We start from the raw sequence: 26,141 nt of genomic DNA on the forward strand, positions 1-26,141 counted from the left end.
CATGCGCATCTCTAATAAATGTCACTTCTATGAACGAAGGTCCGCATTCTATTCAAGCGTAAACCACGTTACTTTGACCGTCAGCAGAAGCCAGTCATTCAGTCGAAAGCTCAGTTAACAATAACGGCACACCGGGAGAGCACTCAATGAGTAATCGAACGTTAACGTTCATCGACCGGTCGCACAGCGTCTAGCATATCGTTACAGGGTCGTGATTTCGAGTGTACTATATTTGCAGGAATTATAGCTCATAGACATAAGGGCGAGGTGCGCCCCATGATTGAAGCACGACCTGTCATTATTAGCGGTAGCACGTGCATAAGCCAGCCCACGAATGTTACCTTCCACAAGGGGGAATAGTCCGGTCTATAAGCAGTTATCTTTTGCGAGTAGCTGTACGTGTCCGTGATACATGGGTAGGCGCTGCCTTTCTATGAGCATACGCGGATAAGTTTTGCGCTTTCTTTCTTATCTGACCTTGCATGATCTTTCGGATAACAACCGGTGCTTGTTTCATTAAATAATCTTCTGAATTGAATTCAATTCAATTAAACAATTAAACTTAGATTTAGGTGCGAGTTCAAGAACCCCAAGTGGTCCAAACTTCCGGAGCCCCTCCCCCACCCCCCCCCCCCCCCTCTTTGGCGTGTCTCATAATCAGAAAGTGATTTTGGATCGTAAAACCCCATAATAAAAGAAACGATAACTAGTTTTTGGAGAAATCGGTGACAAATCGTTGCTATTTCTATCTTGCTAACATTTATAATGTTGCTAACCTGTCCAAAATGTTAAAAAATTATGTGTTCGCAACATTAAAACGTGCACGATGACCGTAAGTGCTAGCCCACCTGCCGACGCCGTACGGCATGCCGAAGTTGCACATCACGTCATAAGCGCGGACGAGTCCTTTTCGCACTATTTAATTTGTATATGGTGCGATTGAACACTATCTCCATCGCTGTCTGCATGATGGATTGTTATGGATGTAGTTGGCAATGTAAGCAACGATGTAAATTAAATATTTTGCTGAAAGTATGGCAGTCATGATTGAAACTGCATACTTGGTAGGGTGCACGGACGGATTTAGATAGCCTAATTGGCTCAAGGCTGGCACCTTGCAATTATTCAGCACCCCTCTTATGTCTGCAATAAATCTACCTTGGGGATCTTTCTTTCAGCAGAGACATGTTTGAACCAGCGCAACTTCTTTGTCCAGCGCTACGAAGATAATTTTCCATTACGTGCAGTTTTTTGGCTTCACTAAGATATTGCAGTTCACTTTGATATTCAAAGTGAAGTTTAGTGTGCCTGTGTGTGTGTTCGTTTGATTGTGTCTGTATGTGTGTGTGTGTTTGTGTGCGCGTGTGAATGCATGGGTGTGTGTGCTTGCGTATGTGTGTTCACATATGTGTGTGTCATTTCATAGCCGATTTTCTTCACTTGTGGTTGGCTAGTATAATTTTAGGGATACCTATTTAGATTTCTGGCACGATCTTCAATCGCAAGCTCAATCTATATTGACAGTCATAAAATAGCCCGTAAAGCGCCAATGCTTCGTTTTTTTTTTTGTACAAGGCAGGGTAATTGTACCTTCGACATTAGCCAAAATTCAGACAAATAAAGCTCAAGGCGCGAAGTTCAGCGCAGTATAGCTGTAGTTTACGCTTCTATGTATGAGAAATAGAAGCTCTTCTGACAACATGCGGTTGCATACGAGATGCTCGGAATGTTGGACCATCAGATCATGCAGCGTATACAATTGCGCCTAGGGATGTGACACTTCCGATCACTTGGAAGACCTGTAATGCTGTGGCTTTCCAGAATCCTGGAAAGTCTGCGAGCTTGCTGTTACATTTCAGGCGAATCATTTTTGTGTAGCGTGCATTGGCGAAGTTATGCAGAGAACGGCGCAATTGAGTCTTCAGCGGCTGCTGGAAACAAGTAAGGCGTCGGGAACACAAATGACCAGCTGTCAGCCGAGCCGGATCGCTATCGTACTTACTGACGTACAGGAAGCATGAGAAGCCATCAGGGAGGGCGCCAATACCGGTCTTTCTAGGTATTCGACGGTTGTTTGACACTGCTCGTTATATGAAGGCTTTGCATGGGCATCACAGTCTCCAGACGGCTATCTAAGGTGCTATAGTTGGACGCCTCTTATTTTTTTCACCCTGAAGCTATGTACGACACCAAAACTAGGAGTCGTAAGCGTGCGCACGATTCGGTTGTCTGTGCTTCCGGTTTCCGGGTTGCCGGTATCCGTGTCGTACATTGCGGAACAAGAATAACCACTGTCGTGAAACAGGAAGCCAGCTTTACCACTGCATTCTGGATTTTCTATCTCCTCAGCATGTTCTTATTCTGACCACAGGTGAGCAGAGCACGCACTATGAGTACGAATATGATGGGCCGCAAGCCAGTGTCTTTTAGCCCAGTTCTACTTATTGCCTGATTTTCAAGCTGGCGGATTTGTTGACTCAATCTCAATCAACACGGATGATATCAGGTTCTAGGCATTGTTGTTCAGTTGCCGCAATATTTATCAGTTTGTACACGAAGGAATCGACATTCGTGCATGGTTTTATTAGTATCTGGCATTGATGTTCTGGGGTTTCACACGTGCTATTGGAACAAAAGAACGACAACAAAGTAGTGCAAACAGTCACAAGGGCATACATTGCACACTACATACACTAATGCCAGCTAGCCAAATTGCTATCCATAGAACATGCCAATGGGTGCGCGGCAAATCTAGGAAGCCCGACTCACCGCGACTGCATGTCGAGCGGATATGTTCGCCGCACGCTGGTCATTCACGTGTACGTGCATGCGAACGGTGGCGGGTTCAAACCATCATGTTCATTCATTCCTGTCTCCTTTTCCTAGGCCTCGCGAGACGAGCTCGCAGAAGCATGGGTCGGCGCAGGCGCGGAACGTCCGTGCCACTTGCTAATCCCGAGCCAAAGACGTAGAGGCTACTCCCTGTCGCGTCCCACTATCCCCGCCGTTAGGTGGCGTTAGCAGTTCAACACTCGCGCCATCTCTCGTAATGCGCCGCAACCACACCGACCGCTGCCGCCGCTTAACTACTGGGAGAAGCCGGTTTACATCAGACGCGAGAGGGGACGCATGAGAGCCGAGCGTCCCCGCAAAGTTGATGCCGAGAAGTTAGCAGTGCTTGCCTACCCGAGGAGACGTCTTGATAGTCTGCTGCTTACAGTGAAACAGATTGCAGAACCTAATATCATCTTACTGGTTCCTCGCTATTATATTATATCAAACATTTTCTTGGGCCGCTCCCAAATTGTATCTTGAAAAGCGTGGGAGGAGCACAACAAATGTTATTTGATGCGGTGCAGGCACAAAATGAGGGACACAACAACGTAGACCATGACACTTCCCATCGCTTATTGGTCGAGTCAACACTTACTCGTTGCTTTGCCAGTTATGCATGAAATATACAATTCTAACAACGGGAAAACATCACAAAAATATTGGCCAGCAGTCCTAGAACATGTCTTGACTTGCCGTTTGCAATACAAATCACTCTGGTATTAGCGATAGCGAGAAAACCTAAAGTTTATTCCATTTTAGAGTAGAGCCTTCACAAAAGGTTCGTCTTCGAAACAAGTTGCTAACCGAACTGGACAAATTTGCAACGTAGCACGGGCACATCAGGTCATTTTGTATGTTTCCGCATCCTCTATGCCTTGAGTATCAATAGCCTACTTGGCAATTTCCCAAGCTGCGAACATTTGCAAGAGATTATCTCTTTATCCCTTGGAAGCAGAATGCCTAACACTTTTTCAAATGAACCGTCCGCAGGACTTTGCATTTGTTTTCATAAAGGGGTCATGAACAGATGATTTTTTGACGGCGCCATTTATCGTCTCTCTGAGTCATGTGAGCCACAGTTACCGAATGTCGCCAGATGTCATCTGCGGCAGCCGAAATCATCGCTTTTCTGCAAGCTGCGAAGTTCTCGAAGTTCTGCGAAGTGCTGGAAAGTGTTCCCGTTAGCAGATAAATAGTCTGCTTTCAGTTGAGGTCACCTCTGTAGACGCTAAGTGCAACGCACGTACTACCATAATAGTTGTTTATTACCTCACGAAATCACAAAAAGCCTACAGATTGATTCTTTGCCTTGCCACCAAGTCACTTTCCAGTGCGTTTGATGTCATGTAGCTACTGAAGGAAGTCAGGGAGCTGACAGACTGGCCGACACGGCCCATACACGTTGGATGCGTTGACCCCTGTGTGTTATTCAACATCAAAGGAAAAGCACTTTTTATGCAGACTGTGATGCATTGCGGTTCCACGGCGAGACAAAATCATCTCTGCTATTCAGGATTGAGTCTGAGTCTCTTTGGCGCTCAAGGAAATAACAACGTACCGATACCTCTTGTACCACGCTCATTTATCGCCGACGCTTAGAAGTGGCCTACACGGCTTCATGCGAAGGATAATGAAGAGACTATCAGATGCTTGCATGCACTGTAACACAACAAATGCGTCTGTGGAATTTCCTGCAATATCGCCGGCTGCGAGGTTCCCCGCGTAGCTAAATGAACCGGCTGGGCAAGGTTATTGGCCTCGAGCCATGCGTAGAAAAAAAAATATATATATATATATAATGTGACAGTATTTCGTTGCTTTCTAATAGACAGTGACATTATACAGTCTGCTTTCATGACAATTGTTTATGAATGCTTTCATATCTGACTTCGTGGACAATTAAGTGAATGTGCACTAAAATTTCCTCCCTTATTTTGTGGAATGTACTGTAATGTCTTACAAGTAGCATACGTAATTCTACTTTAATACTTGCGGTTGCAATGTTCTCTTTTTTGTTTGTCACGTAGTGGCTGTACAATTAGCGACTATTCTGGTAACGAGCGCTGTAACTGCAAGTTAGTTTGTGGCCGATCCATCTCAACTGTAACTGTACATACAGTACAGTTGGCTATGCGCTATGGTGCGATGCGCGGTGGCTATGCGCGATGTATTTTATGGTCATGTCTTCCACCATTCTTTATCTGCGCTTGTTTCTTTCCCTTTTTGTTCCTTTTGACATTCCTAAGTCACTGGAGTTTAATGTTGAAGACTGGATAGCTGGCTCTTTCGAGGGCTATGTGACTTGTGGCATTATTTGGTAAATAATAGAAAATGTCCGCCAAAACTAAGCATTGCAAGCTGTAAGAGTTTTTTATTCAGTTGCGGTGTTTATATTTATATTATATGAAGTTACGTATCTTCATAGTTCTTCTGATTCTTTTCTTTCTTCACTTTGGCCGTGATTTCACGATTATATGCATGTATTAAGTTCGATTTTTCTGGCACCTGGCTGCCGAACTGTTTTACCATGTCTTTGTTTTTTCTATTGCATGCTCTTCAGAACATGCAAGCAGTGTGTTTTTTTTTTCTGTATCAGGCGGTAAAAGCACTAGTTAGTAGGCCACTACTATGCATTAAACAAGTAAACCATCTATGAGGGCTCACATTACCAAAATTGTAGCTGACAAGCAAGCACCTCTCGAATAATTGTAAGGGCAGCGCGGGCTTGGATATTCTGATTATTTTATGCGAAGCATATTACGAGGGCTCAACCCAGCTCCTCAGGCGCGGCGGTGACCATGAAATCACGTGACACCGTGACGTCACGACAGAGGAGAAGTGGCTTTGGCTCAACTCTTGCAAGACGGGCTGGGTGGGAATCGAACCAGGGTCTCCGGAGTGTGGGACGGAGACGCTACCACTGAGCCACGAGTACAACGCTTCAAAGCGGTACAAAAGCGCCTCTAGTGAATGCGGTGTTGCCTTAGAAACGCGCTGTTTCTAAGGCGTGCGTCTCTTGCTCAGGCGCACATTTCGTTGCCGCGCCGAACGCTGCTTTGCTCGACGCTCACCGCGTCCAATGCGGGGCGCGTAGTCGCTGCCCTGTAGCCCATTGTCTTACACCCCTTGGCGGGTCGACGGGAACGCTGTCGCGTTCCACTCTTGAAGGCGAAGAAGTAATGCATGAGTTGTTTCTTCGTCTAGCCGAACCAAATATAGCCAAGCAACAGCAGTTCACCAGGCTAAACAGTGGTTCAACAACTAAAATAAAGGCTAGTATGCTTCGCATCCTGGGCTTAACCTTACCTAAGCCACAGCCATTTTTTTAGTAGGTGAACAGCTTGTATTCATGTTATTAACACTTGCCAAGGCAATACGCACTTAACCACAATTGCATGTGTCACGTTACACATGTTATATGACGCCTGGTGCTGTAATTAACCACATTTCACTATATTTCATTTTGCACCAGATAATTACAAATTTGGGCTTGACCGAAGATATCTAAGACTTGCAAACCCGCACTGATATTATTGATATTGTTATGAGTGCTGGTTGTCTTTATGATGTTGGCGCTAGGAAATTCACATGTCCAGAGTGTACGTCTACTTGTATTACTACACTTACCAATGTTAGTATTAATATATATAACAAGTAAAATAGAGGCGCCGCATACATTTGTATCTATAAATAAGCAAAGCCCTGGTGCCTACGTAAATGCATTAGTAATTTGGTTTTATTTGTTTCATTCTATTCTCACACCAGAGTACCAAAGAGACATCAAATGCATGAATGCTCATGGTGAAAAAACCCACAAGTGCTTCAAGGCCTTCCACAGTCTTCTGGAACGAGCCATCATCAAGGGTCCAGCCAGTGAAGTTATTCGTTACGCGTGCTGGTCAGAATTTTTTTCATCCACTAAACGCAATTGCTTTGAATAGCTTGGAGTGAGATTTCCCGTTGACATGCTGACAAAATCTCTGTTGTCGCCAAAATACGTTGGCTTGCTTATTGTCAGCTTACGCGTAAAACAAGCATAAGTGTTTGTTCAATCTGTGACGAAATCACTCACTGTCTTATAACTGTCGGAAAAACCTCACCGCAGAAGACAGGCTGGAAGGTTTCACGTACGCCATTTTTACGCTTCAAGATGAAACGCCGTAATTGAACTTAGAGCGCCGAAAACGCTGAACCGGTGAAGAAACACACAAAAGCAATATTTGTTGTTCTCAGCAATCTGCGGCATGTATCTGTAAAAATTAAGTACCGCACAGGTACTTAATTCCATCGGCTAATTGAATTCCTACAAAAAACTGTTTTTGCTAATGCTTTTCAAGATATTACTATACCGTGTCTTAAGCGGCAAATATACCTGAATAGCTGACGGAGCAAACAAAATATCTGCCGGGAATGACACCAAAGATTGGTTTAGAACCACTACAAATACCCATCCAAAAAAATTCAGCAGTGACCAAACTGAGGACACACTGAAATTTGGGAAAGAGAGATCCAGAAGGCTCCAGGCCTTCTTTTGGGCCCTACAAAGATTTCGTAGGGCCCAAAAGATACTTCCGTGATGAGCCTTAATATAGCTGTTTCGTATGGGGCAGTTTGGAAACGTGGCACGTGCTATTGTCTGCGGTAATTTTTAACCTCTAAGCCACAAAGCGTGCAGTGCACTCAACTCCTTGCGACAGTTTAATTCCGTAATTACTGATGCAGTGAAACGTCATTACTGAGCCATGATTCGCTCCAAAACGTTTTGGCTGTTGTGTACAATATCCCGTAAAAGAAAAAAGCATACGCACCAAAGTTTGTCGCTGTTGTGCCTTAGGAAAAGATTCACAGCAATACAGGTCCTTCAACGTCGGTTTCCGCGTACGTGTCGAGTTCGGGTGCAGCGCTGCCCATTCTCCGTAGAATTTTTTTGCGTATTTTTGCAGTTATTTCACACAGAATCTGAGAACCTCTTTATTTCTCCCTCTCTTCCTGTTTCTTTTTGGTGCCTTTACTTTGTATTGTATATTGTTCTTCCCCTATTTTTGTACACAAATCTGTGCCATTTGTTCTCGTTTATTTTTAGGTGAAAGTGATTTCTCAGTCAATGTTTTAGTTTTTCTCTCTATGTTTCTCTGATGTACCAAGTCCAGAAAGTGCACTGATGAAGGTGTTGAATGTCAGAATCAATTTATTTCTACCTCACTTTTTGTTTCTTTTTGTGCCCTTACTTTAAAATAACACATTACTACTGACAGACATTATGAAGGGCCAGCAGCACTCCGGAGATGAATAAATCGCCATCCAATAAACTGCCGCCAAAACACCGATAGCACGAACACGGAAATTTAAGAAGTTGAGCACCCAACTTCATATTAAAGTGCAATTCATGTGTTCAAACAAGAACACCTATTGCACCTCAAATTCTTATCACGCACTAATCATGTCTTCAAATGCAAACTTCGGCAGTATTTTTTGTTTACTTCAGTGTTCCCATTATGTGCTAACTTATTTTTGCTAGTTCTTGTCAGACGCCGAGAAACTAAAACTACTATCTCCAATTATTTTTTTATGGGCTTTTACGTGCCAAAACCACTTTCTGATTATGAGGCACGCCGTAGTGGAGGACTCTGGAAATTACGACCACCTGGGGATCTTTAACGTGCGCCTAAATCTAAGTACACGGGTATTTTCGCATTTCGCCCCCATCGAAATGCGGCCGCCGTAGCCGGGATTCGACCCCGCGACCTCGTGCTCAGCAGCCCAACACCACAGACACTGAGCAACCACGGTGGGTTCTCTCCAATTAAAGCTAGGCGTCATTTACCCTGTGTTGAATAGTTCTAGAATACTCAGCTTTCTCATTTTTCCAAATAAGATAGGCGCAACCCATGTGTGTTTGCTTTTCATTGTGGGGATCAGGAGCAGAGGCTAACTGAATCCACTGAACCATATTTGCACCAAGAACGCAAATCGTCTGCGAGCGAACCTCAATTTCCATTCGTACCATACGGAAAAGTTCATCACGAAGTGAAACATTTATCGCTTACTCTAGTCGATCAGGCATTCACTGATATGTTGTACCACAATGCTCTCTTGCATCGCAGCTCGCACTATGTCGCGGTCGACTGCGTATCAAACGGCCTTGCCTCATGCGAGAGCGTCGGCCCCAAGGATTTCATGATCGGAGTCATCCAGCAGATGTTCGGTGAAACGCTCACCCTCGTCTGCGGCCGCTACACGAAGGATTCGGAAGGCTGCAGGTCCTTGCCGCAGTTGCCAGAGCTTGATGCCAAAGACCGGCGGATCGGCAACCTCGTGGAGCTCCTCTTGGAAGCAGCTGGCAGCATTGGACGCAAAAGCTAGCCCCCTTACACGACATACATACAAAACAAATGCTCGTACACGTCGATTTCGAACGTCAAAGTTAACGCCAGAGATCCAACCTTGTTTAGGAAAGCTGTTCTCACTCATTCATTAAAGGAAACATTCTGGTATTGTGATCATGTGAATGCGTCCCACGTATTACACTTTGATCTTAGCGAAAATGAAGTCGAAAACGTCTACTTTGGAAGTTCTGCTGGCATTAGAGCCACAGAAGTCTCGGAAAGTCTGCCACACTGACCGCTGATTTGACAAAAGTAGCCCTGGTCAGCAGTAACGAGAACGACATGCGAAGTTCTGGTTTCGGTCAGAGAGTGGCCATAAAACACTAGACGATTCAAGATGACGTAGACATCTCGTCACACCGAAGCTGCGGACCACAACGTGGTAATGGAGACGTACAACATTCACCTACTATATAAGCAATGAGAGTATTTCCGAAGCAAACGAGACGCAATATTTAGGCGTAACATGTTCTTCTCACTTAACAAGGAATACTCACATGAACGCTATAACATTAAAAGCCAACCGCGCCTTGAATGTCTTCAGAAGAAATTTCTAACATTCCCCTCAAGCAGCAAATGATATTCTTTACAAAGCTAACATTCAGCCGATACTTGAATATGCCTTCATAATTTGGGATCCGCATATGCAATCTTTGAAAAAATGTGGGGAACAAATACACAACCATACAGCCCGATTTACCGCTAAAATATAAAGACTTTCCAGCAGCGAGAGTGAGATAAAGATGCAGCTTAATTGGCCTGACCTTTATAGAGGACGCGCATTTCATTGACTTTCTTGTGGGGCGCTTTTAAAATGCAGCGCGATCCATAGAGATCATTATTCTCACACTCCAACGTATGTCTCCCTACGCCGCCCCTACCCAATAAAAATAAAGGCAATAGGTTCACGAACCGCTGCTTATCAAAACTCATTTTTCAGTGTACAGTAAATGAGTGCAATAAATTACCCATCAAAGTCATTAAAGCTGCACATGACTCATTTTTGTTATGTTCTCAATTGTCGTCTGCAGTTACTGTCATAACAGTGCATTCCTGTACTTTATTTTCAGTGTTGTTTATGTACATAGTGTACTCTTCTTTATGTACAAATTGTCTGTAATTTCTCATTCTTTTTTCCATCCTTATATTTCATTTCTCTTTGTTTACAGTGGTCCGTAATATTCAGACGGCGTATTACGCTCCACTAGGAATGTGTTAGGCCTGTACCAGTTTGTTGCAAGGCACTGTCTCACTTGGTGCAGACAGAATGCTGTGTTTGTTGTTGTAGCCCCATACTGTGATGTCTTCGGGTAAAGTATAAATAAATAAATAAATAAATAAATAAATAAATAAATAAATTAGTTACATGCCTGCGTGGCACGCCCAGCAATGTCACAGCATATAGCTGGAGGAGTGGCTCCTACTAGTTCCATTTTCGGCAGCACGCACTAGAGGGTCTTTGCGATGAAGTCTCCTTGCGTCGTTTTCATAAGAACTACTTCGACGACCCGCCCGGCGTCGATGGCGAGAAACGGCTTCTCCTGCTTTCCGCACAGCTCTCATCCGCAAAATAGTCAATAGGGCTCTCGGGCTACCCATCACAACACATACCGAGGATGTCCTCAAGCTGAGGGTACATAACACCGCAGAGAAGATTACCGAAGCCCAAGAACGCGCACAACTCACTCGCGTGACCACCACAGAGGCAGGTAAACGCATGCTCGAAACGCTGGGTTACCACCCTGCGGGATTCCCGATGATCAAAACCCTGATCCGTAGGTGCATTCTAGACAAGTTCGACGTGACCTCGTGCTTCGAAAATGTTCATCCAGTCCACAACGAGGGAAGACGCAAGGCCAGAGCAGCAGCGATCCTCAGACAGGTCAAGCGACAGGACATCGAAGCAAGCTTCGTCGACGTCGCGGCGTACAGTGATGGGAAGACCTTTGCCGTCTTCGTGGTTGACTCCAGCGGCAAGATTTCTAATAGCGCCTCGATTCACACTTCAGGCCCTGAAGACGCCGAGCAAGCCGCCATCGCCCCCGCCCCGCTATAGGCAGTCATGGGTCTGAGATCTATAGAAATTCCAAAATGGCAGTTTACCCCGACGTATATCGCGACGACGCCTGCACGTCCTGCGGGCAGACCTCCACTCCAGCACACATGTTCTGGGAATGCGGGTCGAGATACCCCAAGTTGAGCAATGAAGAGTGGGACTTGCTTCTGCGTAGTGGCACTCTAGACAAGCAAATCCTGGCCGCCCGGCGTGTCCGCAACCGGTCTGGTGGGGTACACCTGTCGGTCCCGACGTAGGGCTAGCCGGGTGCGCGACGAGTTCAGGTCCAATAAGTCCAACTTCCAATAAGTTTTTTTCACTCACTCACTCACTCACTCACTCACTCACTCACTCACTCACTCACTCACTCACTCACTCACTCACTCACTCACTCACTCACTCACTCACTCACTCACTCACTCACTCACTCACTCACTCACTCACTCACTCACTCACTCACTCACTCACTCACTCACTCACTCACTCACTCACTCACTCACTCACTCACTCACTCACTCACTCACTCACTCACTCACTCACTCACTCACTCACTCACTCACTCACTCACTCACTCACTCACTCACTCACTCACTCACTCACTCACTCACTCACTCACTCTGCACAGCGGTCTCGCCTTCCGGTCGCAGATGCGTGGCTGCAACCAGGAAACATCGGGCTCAGCGGACCACTGTGCAGAAAGCAGTACAGGCCGCGGCTCGCCGTCGACGCCGGGCGGACAGCTCTGATTGTTTTCGTGAAAACGACGCAGAACGACTTCACCGCGAAGACCCTGTAGTGCATGGTGAGGAAAATGGAGCACCTACGCAGCCGTTCATCCAGCTTAGGCTTTGACTGCACTGCAGGTGCCGCGCAGGCCTCTGAGTTTTTTCTAGTTTTTTTTTATCGTTCTCAAAATTATCTAATGGTTGAAAATGCATGCCAAATATGAATAAATGGTCACAAACAAGAATTAGTGATGAAAAACAATTTATAGTGTAGGCATCAGCAAGGTCACTTGAAATCGTGCAGCCGAAGCTATTTGTAAGTTCCCTGTAACGTCCATCGATCCTATGCTAGCCAAACAGCTGCGGTATGTTAAAGGGAACATTTGGGGAATGCGAGAAGACACACTAGGACATCGTGAGTACCCCCGGCGCGTCTCAAGGCACCAGGCAAGCAGCTCGAGGACCAACGGGGTGGTCAGCAGACCGCTGTGCAGAGAGCAGGACAAGCTGCAGCACAAGCCGCAGCTCACCGTCTGCAGACGCAACTTGGATGATGGGCCTTAGTAGGATTGAGTAGCACCCTATTATATAGCCGGGAACGCTAGCACTTCACGTAGCTCTATATCTTCAACCATCAATAAGCCCACTTCGTAGCCAGTTCAGTTCAGTCTAGCGATTCATTTAGCGCATGTCAGTCGTGATGGGGATCATCCCACTACGAAAAGCGACAAAACAAGCCAGAAAGCTTGATGCTTCAGCTAAGTTTATCCGAGAACAATTGACTTATATAAAAGTATTACGAGGGGTAAATGCAAACAACAAAAATTGGCTAAGCTTGTGAACGATTACGCGTGCGCTATGAGAAACGTGTAGGAAGGAATCCAAAAGACGACCCCGCCCAGATACACCATGAAAGCTCCAATCTCTAGATAGCGCCACATATGTAAGCTCGTTATCAGGAGGGTGTAAAGAAGACATTCTCAAGCATGCGTGGGCAGAGCCCTCACTTTAATCCACCTCTATTCACTCATGCTGTGCAACACTGCACAGGGAATGAATGAAGAACTTGTCAGCTCAAGTGCCTGTGGAAGGCGCACTAGACCAACTGGGTTGCACAGAAAAGATAATCGAACGCAATATACATGAATGAAGAGACTTATTCATGTTCCCTAACCTGAGAAATCGCTTCGGGAGCCTAAAGAATACAGCAAAACCCGAACCAGGTACCTGCTGTCATTTGTAACGCTGTCATTCAACGGGTCCCGCTGCAGTCTCGTACTTTGGGACCCTCGTCTGTGTAACTCTTATATGCTGTAATTAACATACGATGTATTACTAATAATAAATTGATTTGATTTTATTAGTAAAAAGAAACGCTCCCTGCACAATAGCAACCTATCCGCTTTGGTATTTGCGAAGCTACTGTTTGCCAGAGAGCATTTGTATCACTATGGCTAGTATTAACGTAAGCACATCCACATTATAATAATCTTTGCGTAGCCTGACTTACAGTAGTTGGAAACTAAAAGCGAGGCATATATTTTGCATATTTTTGTTTTTCTTTCTCTCATCATTTATACCAAGAATAGCAGATTATTACTTTCATTTATGTTCCTTGAGGTACTTTAAAATTTCACATAGGAATTCTCTAAACCTATCTGAGCAGATATTAAAGGAGTACTGACACAAAAATTTGAAGTCGAGATAACTTGTGAGATCGATTTAGTGGGTCACACACACATCGTGTGCAAAATATCAGCGGCGAATATCGCTTAGAACATATTTAAAATCAATTTTAAAGTACGTGCGCGCAGCCAATCGTAAAACAGAGCACCTCGCGACATTGACATCACCCGGGTCTGTAAATAGCCAAGAAAACGCTACGTCATGTGGCTACGTCACGAATTTTCGTTGGCTACCATGCGGCTTATTCGGGACACACGGTGCGTGCATCCGAAAGATTGAGCGGCGCGTAAGCTCCGCCCAGATCCAGCCCTCCAGCTTGACTTCAGAGCCACGTCGAGAAACGCAATATAAACAACTCTCCACAACACTGAGTCGCTTTACGTGAACACTGCCAATAACGTTATGCCCCTGCGAGTGACAGAACACTTCACGACGGCGCGTCGTCCACTGACGACTCCGCTAACAGCCAGCGATAGGGCCGGTAGGCCTAGCTAGGCAGACGCCGTGGCCGACGGCGCTTACGATCCAACCCGAGCTCGTCGAAGAGCGCTTATGTTTGCCAAAACAATTAACACTGTACACTTAGGTATCCCGTAATTAAATACAATTGGTTTACTCGACGCAGTCGTTGCGAAGGGCAAACGTGCAAGCAAAGCGAGCAGCCTCGCTCAGACGGTCGGTGTGTGCTGTCTGCCCGCGAAATGCCCTCGCGTCGCGTCTCCTGATCTCGCCAGTAGCTTAGTCCTAGTGTACTAGGCGTTGCTTTGAATAACAGGCACACGTCGAGATAATTTTACTGAACTGGTAACTATTTCGTGTCGGAAACAAACTGCAGCAGGCAAGGCAAAAAAAAAAAACACTGCGAGAAACCGGCCAGCCAGCGCCGCCTCCGTGGAGGGGACGTCACATGCCAGCCGCGCTGTCATTGGCTGCGGCCAGACGACGGTGCGGTTGTCGGACGCGTCGGACGATGAAAATCTGCCCGGTTTGTCGCACGCCGGACGTCCGATCCAGCGCTTCGGCACGGCAAAACACCTCGATTCCGGCGCGTCGGACGCCGGATCGGACACCAAATCGGACCGTGTGTCTGTCTCCCGCTTCATCGTATGCCGCATGCCGGAGCATGCGGCGCCGCACGTCGGATCGGACGCCGAATCGTACCGTGTGTCTCCTGCAGTGCTCGCCGTCGCCGGCCGCAATATCCGAGTCGCTGCTCTCCAGTGGGTCAAATTGAAAGTGATTGTCCACGTATAATACGGCGGCGACTCCCACATGCAGGAAGTCGTCGCCGCTGGACGACGACGACGATGATGGCGAGGACATGGCAAACCACGTGCAGGCGTAGCAGACGACTAGCAACACGAAGCTCGCGTGCCGGCGCGCCGCACGCTGGCTGCGCGGCAGAGTATACGTCATGGCTTTTTGCGAACACGTGACCACTTTGTTTACACACCCGGTGAACCGTTTCGTTGCTCTCTGAAACCGAAACTGGGACTGGTCGCTACAAAAAAGACTGCAAATAATTACCTGTCGCGCTCTGAAGTAAATGAGGTCTCGTGCCGTGATTACTGGGTCATTAACTACTTATTAAAGCAGAAAAAACCACATGGATTTTTTTTGTGTCAGTACTCCTTTAATGCTTTAGGTACATTCATTACATAAATGATAAGGCTATAATATTGTATATAGTGGTATACTTTATGGCTGCTACGTCTTGAAATAAAACGTGTAAACATAAGAGGATGGAAAATGAACTCATTTCTGACGGTACGCTAACAGTGTCGTCTGCGAGAGAGATCGTCCACGTCAGGCATATATATTGCTCAGAGGCTACAGGATCTTCCGCTCATAAGGCACGAAAATCATCTGCGTACCGGAAGATACTTACAACATTGGTTCCCTGCAACCATGTAGCAGTATTCCTGTCGGCCTGTCCCAAGAACCGGTCACTGAGAATTGGTGCAGTGCACGACCCGAAGATCCTCTGACTTTGCAAATACACACCACCATCCCGGCAGAAAAAGTCGAGCTTAAGTACAGCGAGAGGAGATAAAAAAGAAAAAGCTGACCACTGACAACCCAGACCTTCCAGAGAAGGTAGCAGCACCAAACGAGTCTCTTGCGTCACCAACATACACCTACAGTTTCATTTGGGGTATAAAAGAAAAAGTGTCTTTAACGTCAATTGAAAACGCGCGAAGAGACTGCCCAGAATTGCCCTAAGTATTCATCACCTGATCAGCCTTTTCAAAGATGAAGTAGTAACCCATGTATAACAGCCCAGGATTTTCCTGCAGGAATTTTTGCTATACCACGTTCTAAAATAATAAATGTTAAGAGTTTCCAACCTTGTGGGTCTTCAAGCAAAAGAACTGTTCGCTCGCAGCATTGGCTGCGAGTGAACAGTTCTTTTGCTCGAAGACCGACAAGGTTGGATAATGCTGCGAGTGAAACCTTCTGGTCTAATGTCTCCGCACAGCTTTTAGTTTAGCTTTTGACTCTAATGAAGGACACGCCCTTCCGGTGGCCAAATGAAGGATCAATAGGCTTGCCCACCTTTTCTTTCGATAGGTCTAAATGCCTCAGAATAAATCTACCCCCTTGTCAGACGCGGGCAAGCATAAGTTATTTTCATGGAGGAAACACTTGATGAGACCTACTGGTGCGAGGACGTACGACTGGCTAGCTCGTGGCAACACGCCTGGTACGTTCATCGTTCCATGTCATGAACAGTGATGAAATTTTGTAAATAATGCGGTGATGAAAGCGAAAATAATCTGGAAGGCCTTCCGGATTGAGAGGGGTGACGGGGCGGCAATGAGCCCCAGCAGGCACAAGGCGCCTGACATCTGCAATTTATCGATAGCTTTCATGAAAATCTAAACGCCGGGTATACTGTCAACGCCGTCGGTGCCGCCACCTTGCCTAACGCTTTCCTCTTTAAAAGGTTTTCCTCCTTCGAACCCTATGCTTCGTATGAGCTGCAATATTGCGACGCAAATTTCTTATGCCAGAGTGCAAACAATACTTTTTGTATCTTAAATATTCGACACATTGGCTGTGCCAAAATATTTATCGCAGCAGTCAAATTTCGGGTATATTATTCAGAACGTGTATTCTTTTTTTCTTCTTCTTCAAGTACGCAGACTCCTATTCATAATAGATCTAGATCTTACTACAGAATTATTCTTAAGCACCAATGCTATCAGGTGGCCGATGTTAACGAACACTTACGAACGAAACTGCTTATAAATTTGCTCACATAAGTGTACCTGAATACGATGGCCGTTGGTAAATCAAAGCGTTCCTACGCTTAGCTAGTATTTCAGCGATAAGATTGTGATTTGCATCGGTCTACAGCTTCCTCTTTAGATATCTCAGTTTTCAGAAGAGCACGCGCGAGACGTGTTTGGCATGCATGTGAAAACGACATGCCGGCATAAGGACATGGTTATACTTTCCGGAAGCGTACTGCAGCAAAAGCTCAATATTCTTGGCGCTTGCAACGTGATTATCAAGCTAAGAGTGTATGCCCAACGGCATTTTGCACACCGCTCCTACTTAAGCGGTCTCCACGTGCCGCATGTGGATGAGGCCTTCCGTACCTCCTTAGGGAGAGTGCGTTTAACTGAAACTCGCTTAAACGCGACCCTCCCTCCCCGCTAAACCAGGAAGTTTGGCACTGATATTCATCCACAGGTAGAATTATTGGGCACCTTAGTTTGAGGGCACCATTTTTTCTATGAATATGGGAATGAAGCCAACCATGGCATGAAGCTTTTTGTTTTGTTTTTTGCAAGGCAGGTATAGTGAGGAAGGAAACTAGTTATTACTATTTCTCTTTTGAAAAAATATACACCTTTAACAGGAAAGGGAAAGCGAGCAGCAGGTTGGCAGCTGCCATCGCAAGGGGCGCAACACCTGCCTACTCTTCAGAAGGGAGGTAACAGCAACACAGAAATGGAAGATAGGAAGGTGGGGACGAAAGAGCAAAGAAGAAGCAACAGGAGAAAACTAAAAGAATGAAGTACGACACACAGTACGGATCACACGCAAGAGCGTCGGTCACGGAAAGTCCCGCAACTACAGAATGGCAAATAGAAGAAATAGTATCTACGCTACAAACGTGAACCTAAGTTAGTAAATTTAAGAAAACTAAGTAGAGCGCGATGAGCCTGATCACGTCGAGACGCACAACAACTGTGGTACAAACGTTCGACGAGTGTCGTACACCGCAGGCCAAGGAGATGATAGTCCCTCACTAGCGACATGCGCTGCGCACTGAAAGCGGGACACCCCAATATCAGGTGTTTAAGTGTCTCGCAGCAGCCGCAAGACGTACACGAGGGACTGGCCACACGTCCTTGTCTGTATAAAGGTTCGCACACCTTGAGGTAGCCAACCCTCAGCTTGAGCAGTTGCGCTCTAGCTTGACTAGGCAAACCTCGACTGCGAACAAGGGGCGGAAAAATTCCATTTGAGACGCGCTGGTCGGGACGCTGCTTGAGTAGGTGGCGACGAATCATCACACGAGCGTCATCAAGCTTGCACAAAATTTCAGGGCAGACACAGTTTTTATGAGCTAAAGTTGAAGCCAGTCGATCAGTGTCTTCATTTCCGGCGATTCCTACGTGTGGAGGAATCGATTGAGCAACGAGAGATACCCCACGTGATGAAATTTTGTTTACAGAGTCACTGCGCACAACTGGGAAATCAATCTGACTACGTTGTAACCTATTGAGGGCAGCGCGGGAGTACGTAAAGATGGCAATATTCGATGTGGGTAACTCCTAGCTCTTGCACGTATTTCAGTGCAACGTTTACTCCTGGTAGCTCCGATGTTGTTGGCGAAGATGGATGAGGTATTTGAAAGATACGTCGTACTTGAGTCGAAGTGCAGAAAAAAGTTGCACAGGCGCCTTGACTGTCATTGTGTACAGATGCATCTGTGAATGCCTGAAGATAATCTGAAATTCTTTCAAACATGTGAGACTGAGCCAAATGGAATATTGCTCAAACACGCATATCAGACTTTTTGTGTATGTAAGGGATTGTGAGGTAAATGCGGAATACGTGCTTCGTGATATCTTTTGGAGGCGGAGGCGTAACTGAAGCAGCGTGTCCGAAATGCCAGTGATCTTCATAAATAATGCCGCCATTTTTTCCATGCGAGATAACGGGCGGTGAATGCGACGATCAAGGAGTCATTGACCGTTCGATGCGCAGTGCAAAAGCTCAATATGATATAGAGCTCCCTAGTCTGCTTGCAGCCTCAAGGGCTACTGGTGCGCTTCAGTGAGTAATGCAACAGACTGCGCCTCACGAGGTAATCAAAGCATTAGTCGAAGGGCGACACGATGATCTCGTTCCAGTTGGGCCATATAACTAGGCGGTATGTTCAGGTCTGGTAACGCATACATCATGCCTGAGGGTATAGATGACTCGTACACCTGAAGAGCCGTTGTTTGGTCGCAGCCCGCACCTTAGTAGTCAAGGCGTCCACATACTTAAGGAGGGATAGCAGTTTGCGTTGTACAAATTTAACGGCAGGACGCCAAGAGATGCCATCATCCACAATTAACCCAAAACAACGGTGTCGTCGCACTTAGCTTATAGGCGTTTCATCAAGGTACAGTCGGCACATTTTCGACGAGCGCATTGTTTAGGGCGACATGCTACTGCAGCCGACTTAGCAGGTGATACGTGCAGACCAAGTTCACCTAAGTTTTCCGAAAATTCAGCTTCTCTATCCTGACATCTAGGTGAAACAACACCATTCGGTCCATTGACTTGATGACATTTGAAGTTAGGGATTTTGGCCGGTAGCACTCGAGGGGGCCTGCAGCGCGCCCGGGCTTTAAAATTGGTATCACCACGAACGATTTCCATTCAGCATGTATTACACCGATTCTCATTACTTCATTATACTTGTCCAATATACGGTCATGAAAATTCCTATCAACGTTCCGTAATGCTTGATACGTCATACCATCTTCAATTGAAGCAGTGGGGTGTTGGGAGAGGCTGAGGGCGTGTCGCAGCTCCTCAAGGGGGGAAGTCTGCCTCGTCCATCTGGCAGGTTGGACCGTAGGAAGTGGTTATGGTACTGTGACTTGTCAAAGAAGGATGATCGCCATTGCTGGTGCCACTGGATGCAGAAGGGATGAAAAGGTCTGCAAATGCCTCGACTAGAATTTTTAGTGACTGGCCAGTCGCTATGCACAGTGCAGCCATAGAATTTTTGCAGATTTTGGGAGTGCGGAGAGCCTTCAGTATGCGCCATACATTTCCATAACCGCTGCTAGTATGCAGCGAACTACATAAGGCTGCCCAGCTCTTGCGATGAAGCTGTATTGTATGCCGCCGTATGGCTGCATCAATGCGACTATACGTAGTCCAGTCAGTGTGTCGTTTAGAGCGCTGTTCCCGCCTATAAGCGCGGCGCCGATATGCACGGGGCAGCAAAAGCTTTAGATCGAGGTTTGGTTTGCCCATACTCCGTCGTCCTTGTGCTGTAGGTTCTCGTAAACACTCACTCATCAGTTGGAACAGGCTGTCTTGAGATGGTGCCTCTGAGATCGACTGACGCATCTTGTCCCAGTTTGTCACCGTATACACGGCAGTCTGACGGCCCGCAGTATGTGGTGGTGTTAACCAAATGCGTAGGTCATCTGAGCCCCACGGGTCAGGTTCACATGACCAGGCTAAGCACACATCTTGTTGACATCGCAAGGTCTACAGTAAAACGCTTCTTTCCTAAGCATATTGGAATATTTTTACACTATACAGCCCCAGGAGCCCTATAACGTAAAACTATTCCAATATGTTTTTATTCCAATCTCCTGACGTCAGATTTGCATAACCGTTGACGCAAGCATCGGGCGGTCACCGTCAGGGTTGTTTGAACAGACCAATCAAACGTTCTCCTCGTTCATAGGAGGCCACTTCTGTTTGCTTGAAAAACGAATAACAGTGCCTGCGCTGAGCGGCTTGCCTTATCTAATTGGCTGACAAAAGGCCAGGAGCATGCTCAAGTGGAGACGGATTCGATGGGGCCGAGCCAGTGCACTGAAAATCGATAACCGGATGAAGAGGGTGGTGCCGGCATCTGCGATTGGTCCGCTTTCCTTTACATAGCTTACAGTGGCTGGTCGACAATCGCGGTGGCATGCAACGGAAGCTTAAGAATGACGCTAAAAAGGATCTTCAGCAAAGAAGAGTTGGAAGAACGAGGTTGTGAACGTGCCGAAAGTGCTCGAAAACGTTACACGGCCACGCAAAAAGTTTCATAATACGCCAATAAAACCATGCTTTCCGGCAGGTGCGAGTAGCCAGTGCCTGAGCGATCGGCGGCAGACATCCTTTATTCCTTTGGGAATGGGGCAGCCTGCGGCTGTTCAGAAGAAAATTCAGTTTCGCTCGGCACATAATTGCATCTTTAACGCGTACACGTCACTTTGACGCGGGGAGTTTTCGCGGTTTTGTGATGTTGCGTGACCGGCAGGTGAAGTGGGTGCAGCACTGAAACATTTGACCAATAGCCTAGGCCTAATCGCGAAAAGGCCTCGAATCAGAAATAACTGTTTTTATTTTGTTTCGTCAAATCATACATGAACAGTGTGTACGCGTCATATCAAATGGGGAGCTATCGCGGTTTTCGTGACGTCGCGTGACAGAGAGGTGAAGTGGAGGTGGTCCCAAAACGTTTTCGACCGATTGTGGAGGGCTGATTGCAAAATTGGAATAGAAAAGTTTGGAATAGTTTTACGTTATAGCGCGCCAGCTCTCGAACGCAAATTATTTTGCATTGTGGAGTTCAAACGATCACGCTATTAAAAACGCCGTCTTTTAGGTCCAAGTCGACATCAGATACGACACCAGCTGCTATATGTGTACCCTGTGGTATGTAGGACCGCCTGTGGATCCCACAGATTTCAGACAAACAAAGCAGAGTTTGCACCATCCTATCATCTCCTTTGTCAACAGCAATGACATTTCTTACAAAGGTTCACGCGAACCTCTTGGATTAGTCCAGGGGCAAGTTTGAAGAAGAAATCACTGAGTTTATGTCGGGAGATAGTATTAGGGCTTACCATTGTGTCGACGGGCATGAAAGCTACTGTCGTAGTATTGATGCTGTTGTATATGATAGTCGCTTCACTTGAGGACGATGCCGGAGACATCCGTCTTGGACGGCGGTGCTTGGCAGATATGAAAGCATCCGAATCTTGCGATCTTGAGTCAGGGAGCTAAGAATCATCAGTGTCAGATCCTAATGCCGAACTGAGCCGCTTCCGGGCCGCAGGCGGTCTGTGTTAACCGTCAGACGAGTCCAAGACCGTATTTTCTATGACAAGTAGGAGTTTGCATGGTTCAGCACAAATGTTGTTGCCTGTTACTGGTGCACGAAAAGCACATAAATAGAGAAAAACTGCAGCACCAGAAGCAAACCACCAACCGAGCACAAAAAAACTTCGTTGTCGTCGTTTTCCTACTGTTGCCTCTAGCAGCTGTTACAATGCGTACAAGACTGCACCAAGTCGACAACCATGATGGATGCGACAAAATTGGGGTAGACATCCCTGCCCACTCATCGCCGTCTGCGGTCTGATTGCAAGGAAGTCGCTTCTCACTAGAGGGCATCAAGTTGCCGCCTTTGTAAAGCAAAGAACAGCGACTCGTCCAGCGACAACTCAACGAGACTGGTCGCCTTTCGGTAAATGATTCTTGTTGATAGTGCTGCTAGGTTATTATGTGAGCAGGCCTCACATGTGCAACTGTACAGGTCATGAGATGCGCGGTCACTGGGCTACGAAAAAAAGAACGAATTACAATAAGCAGAGAAATCCCGACGATGCTGCCGACCCTACAGCATACTAGCAATGTCGAGAGTCGCTTTGCGCGATTCTGCCTCGTACCAAGAGAACGGGCCTATACCGAAAACGCCTAGGATTCGTTGAGGATGGCTGTTCTAGCTGCTGTGAATGTTTGCATAATAGGAGAGGTCAAATGGCTTAGGCAATTGGTAGCACTCGGATTTTGTGTAGCACTATGCCTCTATAGGCTCTTGCTGTGCGTGTATGCTTCGGCGTCGGCACGTGCGACAGGTATTCACAGGTGCACCATCCATGCCGGCTGCGGGTCCGCACGCTGAGCAGCAAAGTCCCAGACCACTAACCTTCATCAACCAACCTTGATCAACGTATAAAACAGTTCTCATTTCCTACTCTCCGAAAACAGTAGTGCTAGTGCTGTCTGCAATGCTTGCTGGCGCTGATCGCAATTCTTAATCCACGTGGTAATTAGGCTAGCCAACATCAAGCGATGAATCAGCTAGCGATGGCGCCACGATAGGTGGGGTGCTACGTGATTCCTAATCCTTGGTGCATTTTCTATAGAGTCAAAGTATCAAGAGGGCTGACAAGCGAAATCTATTAGGATATCAGAAAAACTTTAGTCTAAACGCGAAGACTTTGTAACCGTGAACCACACTGCAGAATTCGCCGCCAGAGTTTCAACAAACGATAGCCCTTTGGGTTTGACACGTGTTTCGATTTCCACAATAGGCTACGACGCAGAACACAACTTGACTGAGCGACACAGCACATTACACCAACTTATTTGCCTTTCTTGCGCATAGCTGGCTGATGATGATGATGATGATGATGATGATGATGATGATGATGACTCCACTGCGACAGCGTTGCCACCTTTGCTGGCCGCCCCCATGTGCTGCGTAGTAGCCGCCTTCTTTCTTTCTTCATATTTCTTCACCTAGATTGCCGCGTGGCACATTGTGGGAATGAAATCACGCCCAAGCGCCGAGACTCGCTTCCTGCAGAGAGCGCAACAGCGGCGAACGAAATGTATTATTCACAGTCGTCATGTTCGGGGTTCCCAATTTTGCCTTCCGTTCTTCATCTTCGTCGCCGTCAGCGCCATTACGGATGCTCCTGCCAAAGTTGGCACAAATGGCATTTGCCGTCTTGTCCTTCTGCGTTGAGATAACTCAAAGGACTACGCCGCTTCGGGAAATAGCGCCTGCTCTTAACCTTCGCACGTGCCGCTGCGCTTTGCTCCAATAAGGAAAAAAAATATCTTCCCTTGTTCGTGTTTCTTTATTTGCAACGTCAGCCAGCACCGACAAAGATACAAAGTATATGCATATAAGGCGTATTGCGAGTCGGCCCTGAACTTGGAACGGGTCCAAGTAATGTTTTGCGTCGACTTTGAGGAAACCGTCCACCTTTGGTGTATGTATTCAGGCAATCTGTGAACTGCGGGACACTGTCAGTTCGCTACGTAAGCACGCGCTGCCCGAAATAGACTCGGTGTTCCGCGCGCCGCTTCATGCATTGCGACGGTGGTGAACGGGCCGCTACACAACCACTTGTGTAGGGTGGCGTTGATTCTTCCTGCAATGAAAAAAAAAACGTTATGTTCTTTCCAGCTTTGTTTTTGGCCGTCAATGGCGTGGAGCACCGGAACCCGCCGTAAATGGTCACGAGGCAGCATTCGAGTCAAAAGTGAAAGGCGAAAGCAACCTTTTTCGAAAAAAGAGCTTAGAATCAGTTGGCGAAGATTGACAATCAATGCGACTGGTTTTCAAAAGACATTCGGCTATTCGCACTGATTGTTAATTATTGTTAATCGAATCTAAGCACAATCAATGAGAATAGCCGAATGCTTCTGCAAAGATATTTGATTTATCAAATGAGTGATGTCTCTAAAGGTGTTCTTTTTTTTCGCAGTCGAGACATTTAGCTAGACTTTGTTGCTTTATTACCCATTTGCATGGGGAACTGAGCCAGAACCCCAGGAGCAGTGGTATAGGTAGCTAAACATTTAAGCCGATCAGTCATATATGTGTGTTGCCTCAAGTGCCGCAAGCACAGGCGTGAAAGGCGACTGTCATCCTCCTCCGCTGCCCCCAGAGCCTTCTTGCAGCAGCGAGAGGGCGCCGGCGAAACAGGAAGGCAGTCCTGCCCGATCACTCTCCCACACAATACAAACTTTCAGACAGCCCAAAGCTCTCGGACCCGCCGTGGTGGTTTAGCGGCTTTGGTGTGGCGCTGCTGAGCACGAGGTCGTGGGACCGAATCCCGGCCGTGGCAGGTGCATTTCGATGGGAGGCGAAGTGCAAAAGCGCCCGTGTCCCGTGCATTGGGGGCACGTTAGAGGTCCCTAGGTGGGGAAAATTGATCCATAGTTCCCCCTCCTCCCCCTCCCTCCCGACTACGGCATGTCTCATAATAAAACCGTGGTTCTGGCCCGTCAAACAACAGAATTCATTCATTCCTTCAAAGCTATCGCGAGACTGCATGTGTGTTTTAAAGAACAAAAGTGCTTGGCGTTCGAGATCAACGCGCCCCTCAACTAGGTTGTGCTATAGGGCGTACGAGCCCATTACTTCGGTGCGCCTCAGTGCCGACAGTGAAAGCGCGGCTACCATGAAAACGGTGAAAGAGCGAATGAAATATATTCACTTTAAACATGAGGGACTTTTCGAAAGTAAGTTTCGTCACGTAGTTTCACATGGAAACTTTATTGTAGAAAAATCGCGAGCCATTCGACTCTTCGAAGGCAGCTAACCAGCGGAGCTGTTGAGCACACGACGCGTAGGTGACACAAAATTTTGAATGAAAGTACGAACTCTTTTATTTTCTTGATGGGTGTTCATTATTTTACCCGCAACCGCAATCACATCCTTTGATAATGTCAAATCGGCGCACATATGCCGCAGGGTGGTCGGTTGGGCCGGATCGGTGTGGCACCGCAAGCGCTATGTCTGAAACACGGAACGCGTAAACCGCTCCCTTCTTGGTACCGACACATCCACATTCAAATCCGTGACAACGCTAACAGAGGTAGTGCCATCACAGCAAGTTCACGCAAAGTGGGCAGCCATGACGCCCACGGGACTATAAATCATTGCATTTTTTGCTTGCTTACGGTGGTAAGAGCCATTGCTCATGGGGGTATGAGCCATTGATGACGACAGTTTTCGACATGCTGTTCTGATGTTCGGCGTGATTAGTGACGATTTAAGCACTGTTCGCTTCCCTTTGCGGAATGCTTGTAGCCTCTGCTTACGGGGCTATGACTCATTGCATTTTTTTTCTTGCTTACGGGGGTATGAGCCATTGATGATGATTGACAGATTTTGTTCAAGGAGAACAAAAACGCACAAAGCTCTAGCCATATACAGCTTCGCTGTAAAAAAAATTGCACCAATAGGGCTATGAACTACACACTTACGCTATTCTGCACATAGTCGCCACCGACATTGATACATTTGTCGTAGCGTAAAATCACTTTGAAGAACCCACTCTGGTAAAACTTGGTGCCCTGCGATTCAAGGCCTGAGACGTGACCTCTTCAGCATACACGATCTGTAGGCATTCAAAAATGACGGACACGCTAGTGCCGCACACCCATTCATAGCGGGTAGGA

At 46.7% G+C, this 26,141-nt stretch overlaps 1 protein-coding gene across 1 annotated transcript in view; it reads left to right on the forward strand.

The window, feature by feature from the left end:
• The window catches only part of LOC139047993 (uncharacterized), a 37,415-nt gene extending 28,106 nt beyond the window's left edge, over positions 1–9,309 (forward strand). The window contains exons 4-5 of the mRNA XM_070522248.1: positions 6,601–6,733; positions 8,940–9,309. Coding sequence (XP_070378349.1) covers positions 6,601–6,733; positions 8,940–9,198 — 392 coding nt within the window. The 3' untranslated portion in view covers positions 9,199–9,309. The remainder of the gene's footprint in view (positions 1–6,600; positions 6,734–8,939) is intronic.
• The last annotated feature ends 16,832 nt before the right edge of the window (positions 9,310–26,141 follow it).

Source organism: Dermacentor albipictus, chromosome 7, assembly GCF_038994185.2.
Source record: "Dermacentor albipictus isolate Rhodes 1998 colony chromosome 7, USDA_Dalb.pri_finalv2, whole genome shotgun sequence".
Lineage (NCBI taxonomy): Eukaryota > Metazoa > Arthropoda > Arachnida > Ixodida > Ixodidae > Dermacentor > Dermacentor albipictus.